Below are 12,167 nucleotides of genomic sequence, written 5' to 3' on the forward strand. Positions count from 1 at the left end.
TACACGCTGCAATGTATCTTACAATGTGTCGGCGGGGTCACGTCGTAAGTGACGCACATCCGGCATCGTAAGGTACATTGCCGTGTGTGACAGGTACGTGCGATTGCGATTGAACGGTCATACGTTCATCGCACGCACATCGTTCATGTCTCTAGAATTGAATGTCACATTGTTCATTGTACCCGGGTTAGCACACATTGCAGTGTGTGAAACCCTGGGAACGATGAACAGATCTCACCTGTGTCCTGCGGCTCCCGGCCCACAATGCGGAAGGAAGGAGGTGGGTGGGATGTTTACGTCCCGCTCAGCTCCGCCCCTCCGCTTCTATTGGCCGGCTGCCGCGTGACGTCGCTGTGACGCCGAATGTCCCTCCCACTCCAGGAAGTGGACGTTCGCCGCCCACAGCGAGGTCGTATGGACGGGTAAGTACGTGTGATGGGGGTTAATCGTTTGTGCGGCACATTCAACAAATTGAACGTGCCACACATACGATGGGGGCGGTTACGATCGCATACGATATCGTATGCTGGATCGTAAGGTGTAAAGCAGGCTTAACATACAACTGTTGTACAATGTAAGTAAAATATCAACTTTGTATTGCAGGGAAGACTTAAGACCCTCGCAAAATACAGGGGACAATGAAGGTGGGAAGAAGAAAGATGACAATGTGACATTCACCCCTTTAACTGTCATCCTGTTTGTTATTATATGCTGCGTCATGTTACTTCTGCTTTACTTCTTCTATAAGTGGTTGGGTAAGTATCATTTATTTTGGATTTCTCATGTTCTGTGTGTTAGTGTTTAGGTGTTAGATTGATGACTGACTGAATACCTAGTAATAACTACTGTAGTAATAAAATGTACTTTTGCAAATAAAATTGGCCAAGTTTAATTGAGCCCAGTTACCACGCGTGGGGAACATTCGGCGAAGTCTGAGGTGAAGAGAACTCTGGAAGAGGGTTTCTTCCAGGATATCTCTGTACTTGGCCGCAATCATCTTTCCTTCAATTGCGACCAGTCGTCCTCTCCCTGCAGCTGAAAAACACCCCCATAGCATGATACTGCCACCACCATGTTTCACTGTTGGGATTGTATTGGGCTGGTAATGAGCAGTGCCTGGTTTTCTCCAAACATACCGCTTAGAATTATCACCAAAACGTTCCATCTTTGTCTCATCAGACCAGAGAATCTTATTTCTCATAGTCTGGGAGTCCTTCATGTGTTTTTTTGCAAACTCTATGCGGGCATTCATATGTCTTGCACTAAGCAGAGGCTTCCGTCGGGCCACTCTGCCATAAAAGCCCGACTGGTGGAGGGCTGCAGTGATAGTTGACTTTGTGGAACTTTCTCACATCTCCCTACTGCATCTCTGGAGCTCAGCCACAGTGATCTTGGGGTTGTTGTTAACCTCTCTCACCAAGGCTCTTCTCCCACGATTGCTCAGTTTGCCTAGATGGCCATAGATGGCCAGGTGTAGAAAGAGTTCTGGTGGTCCCAAACTTCTTCCATTTAACACTAGAAGTCCCAGAGAGGGGTCATTTTAACATTTCTACCATTGGAACCCTATGGAGCTCGAAATTCCTGGGATGTCTAGTGTTAAGGATTATGGAGGTCACTGTGCTCTTAGGAACCTTGTGTACTGCAGAAATTCTTTTGCAACCTTGGCCAGATCTGTGCCTTGCCACAATTCTGTCTCTGAGCTCCTTGGGCAGTTCCTTTTGACCTCATAATTCTCATTTGGCCTGACATGCACTGTGAGGTATTATATAGACAGGTGTGTGCCTTTCCAAATCAAGTCCTATCAGTTTAATTAAACACAGCTGGACTCCAATGAAGGAGTAGAACCATGATCCAAGGAGGATCACAAGAAAATGGACAGCATGTGACTTAAATACGAGTGTCTGAACAAAGGGTCTGAATACTTACTACCATGTGATATTTCAGTTTTCTTTGTCGCTCCATTGGGAGACCCAGACAATTGGGTGTATAGCTACTGCCTCCGGAGGCCACACAAAGTATTACACTTTAAAAAGTGTAACCCCTCCCCTCTGCCTATACACCCTCCCGTGCATCACGGGCCCATCAGTTTTATGCTTTGTGTTGAAGGAGGCTGACACTCACACAATGCTCCACATTTTAGTCAGCAGCAGCTGCTGATTGTATCGGATGGAAGAAAAGAGGGCCCCTAACAGGGCCCCCGGCATGCTCCCTTCTCACCCCACTGAGTCGGCGGTGCTGTTAAGGTTGAGGTACCCATTGCGGGCACACAGGCTGGAGCCACATGCCGTTTTCCTTCCCCATCCCTTAGGGGCTCTGGGTGAAATGGGATCCTAACCGGTCATCCAGGCACTGGGACCGGGCTCCCTCCGCAGCCCCTGGTGGTATCTGCCGGACAGGAGATGGAGTATCGTCAGGGACATGGCCCTGCATCTACAGGTACTCTGTGTCCCCTTTGGGACGGTGCATGAAGCGCCTTGGCCTCAGACGCTGCAGCGACTGCGGTGTGATTTTTTTGACCGGGACTACCGCGCCGACCGTGCCTGTTTGCCGGCCGCGGTTTTTACTTTAGTCCCCGGCTTTTGCGGCCTAGTGTATTAAACTCCCGCCCCTGGGCCTGCCAGTCAGGGGGAAGGGCGGGACGGTCGGTATGACGCCGACGGTGAGGGCTGGAGCACACTTCGCTGTCCTCCTCCCCCCTCACTGTTCACTATGGGGCGCAGATTCCCGCACTTTTGTGGTTCCGCCCTCGGCTCCCTCCTCCCCTCGGAACGCCGGCAGCCATTGTTATATGGCATGATTCTGCCGGTGGAGATCTCAGAATGTGCTCACTGTTCGGCAGCACTGCAGCTCTAGGAGAGGGGGTTCCTAACCGGTCGCCATGCACTGGGACCGGGCTCCATCCGCAGCCCCTGGGGGATTCTGACGGACAGGAGACAGGACATCATCAGGGACAGAGCCCTGCATCCATAAGGTACTCTGTGTCCCCTTTGGGGGACGCTGCATACAGCACCTGGGTTACAAACGCCGCAGCGGTTGCTGTGTGGTTTGTGAGACCGGGACTACCGCGCCGACCGCGCCTGTTTGCCGGCCGCGTCTTTAACTTTAGTCCCCGGCTCTTGCGGCCTAGTACCATATACTCCCGTTCCCGGGCCTGCCAGTCAGGGGTAACGACGGGACGGCCGACGGGACGTCGGCAGTGAGGGCTGGAGCATACTTGGTATCCTCCTCCCCCCTCACTGTGCACTGTGGGGCACCAGTTTCCCAATCGGGTGCTGGCCCCCCTTAGGTGCCGAAGTGTATGTATATATGTATATATGTATGTATGTATATGTATATATATATATATATACATATATGGTATATGATTTCACTGTTCGGCAGCACTATTTGCTTTTGGCTATATACCCTCGCTGATTACTAAGAGGTGACATCAGCAGGTCGTCCGCAAACAGTAAGGGTGCCAAGGCACAGGCTTTCTTTGCAACCTGTACCTCTTGTGCGGCTATATTGCCGGCAGGTTCCACCTATCATTGCAAATGCTTGGCCCCTGGGGCACTCACTCAGCCGGAGCCTCTGGCACGGGTGGGACCCTCGGCTCAGGTGGTACCACCGGTTTCCACTGCACAGATGGCAGGGACAGAGTTTGCACGTTTGACTGAGCAACTCTCTGAGTCATTCCATGGCCCAGTCTATGAACAGAGGGGCTGCTAAGCTGGAAGCTTTACAGTCCAGACCGGTAACACAGGGCCAGGGAGCTGTGAGTTCATCGCCCCCAGGCCCCTCTGGGTCGGTATAACAAGGGGCTCCTGGGGTAACACCCAGATCCCACGGTGAGAACTCCGACACGGACCGCGGCCTCACACAGGCTAACCGGGCTCGCTGGGAACCTTCCACGACTTCACTGTCGTAGTTAAGGATGAAGCGGAGGTCGCAGCTCAGGGCTCTGAACCTAACGTTGCGCTCAATCTGGATACACCTGAAGGGGACGCCATAGTAAACGACCTTATAGCATCCGTCAACCAGGTGCTAGACCTCTCTTCCCCATCTTCTCCTATGGAGGAGTCGGCTTCACAGCGGGAGAAACACCAGTTTAGGTTTCCCAAATGTACACGGAGTGCGTTTTTTTCGATCACTCTAACTTCAGAGAGGCTGTCCAGAAGCACAGTATCTCTGCCCCGCAGGTTGTGTCCTTGGCTTCTCAAGCGTCCCAGACCTCCTCGTCCAACAGGCCACAGAAGAGCCAGAGGAACTCTTCTCCACGGCGGTCTAAGTCACGTCCTCCAAAGACCACCGGAGGCACCGTCTCCAAGGCGGCCTCCTCATGACTTTCGGCCGCCCCAAACCGCATCCTCGGTCGGTGGCAGGCTCTCCCGCTTTTGCGACGCCTGGTGGCCACATGTCAAAGACCGATGGGTGAGAGACATTCTGTCTCACGGTTTCAGGATAAGAGTTCAGCTCTCGTCCTCCGACTCGTTTTTTTCAGAACATCTCCGCCCCCCGAACGGACCGTTGCGCTTTTCAGGCGGTGGACACTCTGACAACAGAAGGAGTGGTGATCCCCGTTCCCCTCAGGAACGCGGTCGCGGTTTTTACTCCAATCTGTTCGTGGTGCCAAAAAAGGACGGCTCATTCCGTTCCGTTTTGGACCTCAAATTGCTCAACAAACATGTGACAACCAGGCGGTTTCGCATGGAATCCCTCCGATCTGTCATCGCTTCGATGTCCCAAGGAGACTTCCTAGCATCAATCGACATCACAGATGCCTATCTCCATGGCAGATCGCTCAAGGGCATCAACGCTTCCTGCGTTTCGCCATCGGGGACGAACACCTTCAGTTTGTGGCACTGTCTTTCGGCCTGGCGACAGACCCACGGGTCTTCACCAAGGTCATGGCAGCCGTCGTAGCGATCCTACACTCTCAGGGCCACTCGGTGATCCCTTACCCAGACGTTCTCCTAGTCAAGGCACCCTCTTGGGTGGCTTGTTAACACAGTCTGACCGTTGCTCTGGAGACTCTCCAGAGGTTTCGGGTGGATCATCAATTTTCCAAAGTCAAAATTGTCTCCGACCCAGTCACTGACGTACCTCGGGATGGAGTTTCATACTCTCTCAGCGATGGCCAAGCTGCCGCTGGACAAACAGCGGTCGCTGCAGACAGGGGTGCAATCCCTTCTTCGGGCCCAGTCGCACCCCTTGAGGCGCCTCATGCACTTCCTGGGAAAGATGGTGGCAGCAATGGAGGCAGTTCCATTTGCGCAATTTCATCTGCGTCCTCACCAATAGGACATTCTCAGCAAATGGGACAAGAGGCCGACGTCCTTAGACAGGAACGTCTCTCTGTCTCTGGAAGCCAAGACCTCACTTCAGTGGTGGCTTCTCCCCACTTCTCTGTCGAAAGGAAAATCCTTTCTGCCCCCATCCTGGGCTGTGGTCACGACGGACGCGAGCCTGTCAGGATGGGGAACGGTTTTTCTCCACCACAAGGCTCAGGGAACCTGGACTCTGACAGAGTCCTCCCTTCAGATCAATGTTCTGGAGATAAGGGCAGTGTATCTAGCCCTCAAGGCGTTCCATCGGTGGCTCGAGGGCAGGCAGATCCGCATACAGTCGGACAACGCCACGGCGGTTGCGTACATCAACCACCAGGGCGGCACTCGCAGTCGTCCAGCCTTCCAAGAAGTCCGGCGGATTCTGCTGTGGGCGGAGGCCACAGCCTCCACCATCTCCGCGGTTCACATTCCGGGCGTAGAAAACTGGGAAGCAGACTTCCTCAGTCGCCAGGGCATGAACGCGGGGGAATGGTCTCTCCACCCGGACGTGTTTCAAGAGATCGGTTGCCGCTGGGGAACGCCGGACGTCGATCTCATGGCGTCTCGGCACAACAACAAGGTCCCGGCATTCATGGCACGGTCTCAGGACCACAGAGCTCTGGCGGCGGACGCCTTAGTTCAGGATTGGTCGCAGTTTCAACTGCCTTATGTATTCCCTCCTCGGGCAATGCTGCCCAGAGTGTTGCGCAAGATCAGGTCCGACTGCCGCCGCGCCATTCTCGTCGCTCCAGATTGGCCGAGGCGGTCGTGGTACCCCGATCTGTGGCATCTCATGGTGGGGCAACCGTGGGCGCTCCCAGACCGACCAGACTTGCTATCTCAAGGGCCATTTTTCCATCTGAATTCTGCGGCCCTCAACCTGACTGTGTGGCCACTATGAGACAGGCCAGGAAACCAACGTCAGCCAAGATCTGTCACAGAACTTGGAGGATCTTCTTAGCCTGGTGCTCTGAGAGGGGGTTTATCCCCTGGCCGTTTGCCTTACCCAGTTTTCTTTCCTTCCTTCAATCGGGATTGGACAAGGGTTGTCTCTCGGCTCTCTCTAAGGTCAAGTCTCGGCGCTTTCCGTGTTTTTTTCAAAAGCGACTAGCCAGGCTTCCGCAGGTCCGCACGTTCCTGCAGGGAGTTTGCCACATAGTCCCACCTTACAAGCGTCCGCTGGAACCCTGGGATCTCAACATGGTTCTACAGGCTCTTCAAAAACCACCTTTTGAGCCGCTGTGGGATGTCTCTCTATCACGTCTTTCGCAGAAGGTGGCATTTCTAGTGGCGGTTACTTCACTCCGTAGAGTGTCAGAGCTTGCAGCGCTGTCATGTAAAGGCCTTTTCCTGGTATTTCACCAGGATAAGGTGGTTCTGCGTCCGGTCCCGGACTTTCTCCCTAAGGTGGCGTCCACTTTTCATCTCAATCAGGATATCTCCTTACCTTCATTTTGCTCTCATCCAATTCACCAATATGAAAAGGATTTGCATTTGTTAGATCTAGTGAGAGCACTCCGGATCTACGTGTCTCGCACGGCGCCATTGCGCCGCTCTGATGCGCTCTTTGTCCTTGTCGCTGGCCAGCGTAAGGGGTCGCAGGCTTCCAAGTCAACCTTGGCTCGGTGGATCAAGGAACCGATTTTTGAAGCCTGCCGTTCTTCTGGGCTTCCGATTCCTTGAGGGCTGAAAGCCCATTCTACCGGAGCCGTGGGTGCGTCCTGGGCATTGCGGCACCAGGCTACGGCTCAGCAGGTGTGTCAGGCGGCTACCTGGTCGAGTCTGCACACTTTCACGAAACACTATCAGGTGCATACCTATGCTTCGGCAGATGCCAGCCTAGGTAGGCGAGTCCTTCAGGCGGCGGTTGCCCACCTGTAAGAGGGGGCCGTTGTTTCGGCTCTTTTTATCGAGGTATTCTTTTACCCACCCAGGGACTGCTTTTGGACGTCCCAATTGTCTGGGTCTCCCAATGGAGCGACAAAGAAGAAGGGAATTTTGTTTACTTACCGTAAATTCCTTTTCTTCTAGCTCCTATTGGGAGACCCAGCACCCGCCCCTGTTCCCTTCGGGCTGTTTGTTCTTTTGTGTACACATGTTGTTCATGTTGAATTGTTCTTTTGGTTGAATTGTTCTTTTGGTTCATGGTTTCAGTTCTCCGAACATCCTTCGGATTGAATTTACCTTAGACCAATTTATAAGTTTCCTCCTTCCTGCTTTGGCACCAAAACTGATGGGCCCGTGATGCACGGGAGGGTGTATAGGCAGAGGGGAGGGGTTACACTTTTTAAAGTGTAATACTTTGTGTGGCCTCCGGAGGCAGTAGCTATACACCCAATTGTCTGGGTCTCCCAATAGGAGCTAGAAGAAAAGGAATTTACGGTAAGTAAACAAAATTCCCTTCTTTCTTGTTTAATAAATTTGCAAACATTTCTACATTTCTGTGTTGTTTTTTTTACAAGATGAGATGCAGAGTGTTCATTAATGAGAAAATAAAAGAACTTTTCTGAATTTACCAAATGGCTGCAATGAATCAAAGAGTGAAAACATTAAGGGGTCTGAATACTTTCCGTACCCACTGTATGTTACTTGATACAGGGACGGTTAGGCAGGGATTAGCAATATGCACCCAGAACTGCTCGTGGCTCTGCATATTGCACCTGACAGGTTCACTGTAATCAGCTAGAACATATAAAATGGATGCAATAGTTTATTGAAAGCTGTGTTTTTATAGCTGGATAAAATGGTCTGTCATTGGTTTACGCACTTTGTTGCCATTACACCATCATATTGAACACTTGGTGACAAAGACGTGTGGCATTCTCAAGTGAGCTCAGCTATCTCCTTATCTCCCCAGACTATCCTGGAAAATACCTGTATAGACGATGCCTCTTCATTCTTCAGTGTGATCTCTACTTGGAACACACCCGCCACCTTCTTTCTCCCCCTCCCCTTTAGTTTTTTGTGATCACGAGGGTCCCATTGACCACATGCTAACCATTTGGATCACTACAGCAAATAACTGTTCTAAATTAACAACGCAGTATCACTGAACAGCTCTGAAAGTCCTACAGTAGAGATAATAGGTGTAGGGTTCACCCACACTGGAGTATTTTCACTCATGCGAGAATCCGGCCGATTATGCAGTGGACACTCAGATTGAACAGTGATCAGTGTCGCTCACTGTGATCCGACTATCTCGCATGCGAGATTCTGAGCACAGGTACGTAGAAGACCGAGAACGTAATTTCTCCATTGTTCTGCGCAAATCGTACTGCACTTGATTGAGATCCGAGGCAGTCCGATGTTTTCCACGCACCCATAGACTTGTATCAATTAGAAAAATCTGATCAATAAGTGTGTTATGTTATTATATATGCAAGACAAAACAATCACTGATCTCGGGGACCCCGCCAGAGAACACACTGCCGGCAACCAGCGAAGACGCTCAACACAGTGAAATCCGAGGTGCATTGCCCCCTGGGAAGTATGCAAATCAAAAAGGTGCGTGGAGCCTCATTTAGGAGTTTCGAGACGGAAAATAGATATCCCTCCGGGAAGGACCTAGCCAAGGAGTGGCTCTTTTTTGGAGACCACCATAACCACCATATTAAGTGTCCCTTTTAGTCAATGTCCAACTCTTTGACAAGTTTAAAGATATGACAAGGGAAATACCAAGGCCCAGGTATCCATCCACAGACAGCTGTTTCGGGGTATTGCCCCTCATCAGTGTGGAGTAGAATTCTGGCCAGGTGGGAGCAATGCCTAGTAGACCAGCAAGACAAAACAATCACTGATCTTAGAGAGACCAGCCAGAGAAAACAATGCTGGCAGCCAGCGATGGCGCTTAACACAGTGAAACCCTAGGTGCATTGCCGCCTGGGAGTACATACCAGGTCTTATTCATGACCACAGTGCCCCCCCTTTTATCCGCACTCTTGATGATCAGATTTTTATTGTTCCGCAGAAAGACTATAGCGTTTCTTTCTGCTCTGCTCAAATTTTCCTTTTTGTTCTTTGTTATTATATACAGTATAACCTGATCACATTTTAGTTATCCTCATAAGAGGTTCTATTTATTTATTTTTTTTATCTTGCATATTAATGTATATATAATATTTTTTTAAGTCACCAAGTAACATTACACTTTAAGGGAAAAAAAAATCTTTATAATCAAGTACTTTTTGTCTAATTGCCTATATTCTAATTCACCGTTTCTCCTTTGCTTCCAGTGTATGTTATCATCAGTGTGTTCTGCTTGGCATCTGCATTGAGCATGTTCAATTGTCTCTCTGCTCTGATCCAATACATCCCATATGGAAGATGCAGGTCTGTAAAAAATGTAGATTTTTGTTAATTATCGCCTCTCCCACATAATGCAATGTTTATTAATTGATGCTTGATATTTATTTTCCAGAATTTCATGCTGCAGTAAAAGTGCAGAAGTGCGGCTGGTCTTCCTGGCAGCCTTTTGTGCAGCCGTATCCGTGACTTGGGCAGTATTTCGGAATGAAGACAGGTACTGTGTGGTGATAAAAGCTGATCTGTATTTATTAGCACACGTGAGCCATTTTCCACCATCCTATTAATAGTCTGCACGTGGTGCTGGTTCAGCTGTCAGCGGAGATAAGCATGTAAATGCATCTGTGTTTGAAGTGGGCACATAGTGTGCATAGTTACACTGTGCCCCAGATATAAAGGGAATGTGTCATCAGAAAGTCACCTATTGGTTATATTGTTTAGTATGTGTGTGTATATACACTACTGTTCAAAAGTTTGGGGTCACCCAGACAATTTTGTCTTTTCCATGAAAAATCATACTTTTATTTATCAAATAAGTTGCATAATGAATAGAAAATACAGTCCAGACAGTGACGAGGTTAGAAATAATGATTTTTACTTGAAATAATAATTTTATCCTTCAAACTTTGCTTTCATCAAATAATGCTCCTTTGCAGCAATTCCAGCTTTGCAGACCTTTGGCATTCTAGCTGTTAATTTACTATGGTAATTTGGAGAATTAAGAGACCACTGCAAAATTTCCAGTTTTTCTGATTTTTCGCTTTATAGGTATATTTTGGAGTAAAATGTAAATTGTTTTTTTTATTCTTTAAACTACTGACATGTCTCCGAATTTCCAAGCAATACATTTTTGATTTATTATGTGAAATGGTCAAAATAATAAAAAAAAAAATGCATTGCTTCCAAACCTCAAATAATGCAAAGAAAACAAGTTCATAATCATTTAGAAACAACAATACTAATGTTTTAACTCTGGAAGAGTTCAGAAATCAATATTTTGTGGAATAACCATGATTTTTAATCACCGCTTTCATGCGTCTTGGCATGCTTTCCACCAGTCTTTCACACTGCTTTTGGGTGACCTTATGCCATTCCTGGTACAAATATTTAAGCAGTTCTTTGTTTGATGGCTTGTAACTATCCTTCTTCCTCTTGATTACATTCCAGAGATTTTCAATGGGGTTCAGGTCTGGAGATTGGGCTGGACATGACAGGGTTTTGATGTGGTGGTCCTTCATCCACACATTGATTGACCTAGCTGTGTGGCATGGCGCATTGTCCTGCTGGAAAAGCCAATCCTCAGAGTTGGGGAACATTGCCTGAGCAGAAGGAAGCCACTGTTTCTTCGGCGCTCCATTGGGAGACCCAGCCGATTGGGTGTATAGCACTGCCTCCGGAGGCCACACAAAGCATTACACTAAAAAGTGTAAGGCCCCTCCCCTTCTGGCTATACACCCCCCGTGGGATCACGGGCTGCTCAGTTTTCAAGCTTTGTGCGAAGGAGGTCAGACATCCACGCATAGCTCCACTGTTTAGTCAGCAGTAGCCGCTGACTATATCGGATGGAAGAAAAGAGGGCCCATACTAGGGCCCCCAGCATGCTCCCTTCTCACCCCATTCCTATTGGCGGTGTTTGTTAAGGTTGAGGTACCCATTGTGGGTACGGAGGCTGGAGCCCACATGCTGCTTTCCTTCCCCATCCCCCTGAGGGGCTCTGAGGAAGTGGGATCTTACCGGCCCCCAAGCCCTGAGGCCGGGCTCCATCCACAGACCCGTAGAACCTGCTGGATACGGAGCTGGGTACCGTTCAGGGACAAGGCCCTGCAACATTCAGGTACTCTGTGTCCCCGTATGGACAGGCCGCGCACACTCCAGACTTGCTGGGTGTGCTAGTGCGCCGGGGACAGTAGCGCTGCGCGCTGGGGTTACAGTCACTGCAGTTTCTCTGAGGGACTTTATGTGTTGGGGACTGCCGCGCCGGCCGCCCCTGGAGCGGCGGCGCGGCTGAGACTTGTGGTGCGCCGGGGACTTAGCGCCGACCGTGCTTTTACGACGGCGGCGCTTATAAATCTAGTCCCCGGCTTTTGCGGCCTAGCTCCGCTTCGTTCCCGCCCCCACCCTGTCAATCAGGGCAAGGGAGAGACGCTGTACGATAGTCAGCGCCGAGGGCTGGAGTCTTATTTACATACTCCAGCCCTCTCACTGAGCACAGTGGGGCGCAGGTTTCCCGCACTTTGTCTGCACACGCCCAGGGCCCGCCCCTCTCCACAGGACGCCGGCAGCCATTCCTACATGCAGTCTGGCTGGAGAACGGACACAGGCTCTGGGAGACCCAGACAAGGGATTTCTGGCGACCACACACCCGCGTTAAGCGGGCGGTAAGCAGCACATTAGTGCTGGCCCCACTAGTGCCACAGTGTTATATTGGTGTATTTTTTTCTCTATACCATATATATATATATATTGCACTGTAAGGTCGCTTCTTGGCTGTATACCCTATATTGCTCTGAGGAGACGACAACATGTCATCCGCAAAACGCAAGGGTGCCAAGACAC

The 12,167-nt window shown here is 50.0% G+C and overlaps 1 protein-coding gene across 2 annotated transcripts in view; it reads left to right on the forward strand.

Moving 5' to 3' along the window:
• SPPL2A (signal peptide peptidase like 2A) overlaps window positions 1–12,167 on the forward strand; it is a 121,001-nt gene that overhangs the window by 40,988 nt on the left and 67,846 nt on the right. For both annotated transcript variants that reach the window (XM_075345827.1, XM_075345828.1), the window contains exons 6-8: window positions 604–755; window positions 9,542–9,638; window positions 9,727–9,828. In XM_075345827.1, the coding sequence (XP_075201942.1) occupies window positions 604–755; window positions 9,542–9,638; window positions 9,727–9,828 (351 nt within the window). The remainder of the gene's footprint in view (window positions 1–603; window positions 756–9,541; window positions 9,639–9,726; window positions 9,829–12,167) is intronic.

The sequence above is a fragment of the Anomaloglossus baeobatrachus genome, chromosome 4 (genome assembly GCF_048569485.1).
Source record: "Anomaloglossus baeobatrachus isolate aAnoBae1 chromosome 4, aAnoBae1.hap1, whole genome shotgun sequence".
Taxonomy (NCBI): Eukaryota; Metazoa; Chordata; class Amphibia; order Anura; family Aromobatidae; genus Anomaloglossus; species Anomaloglossus baeobatrachus.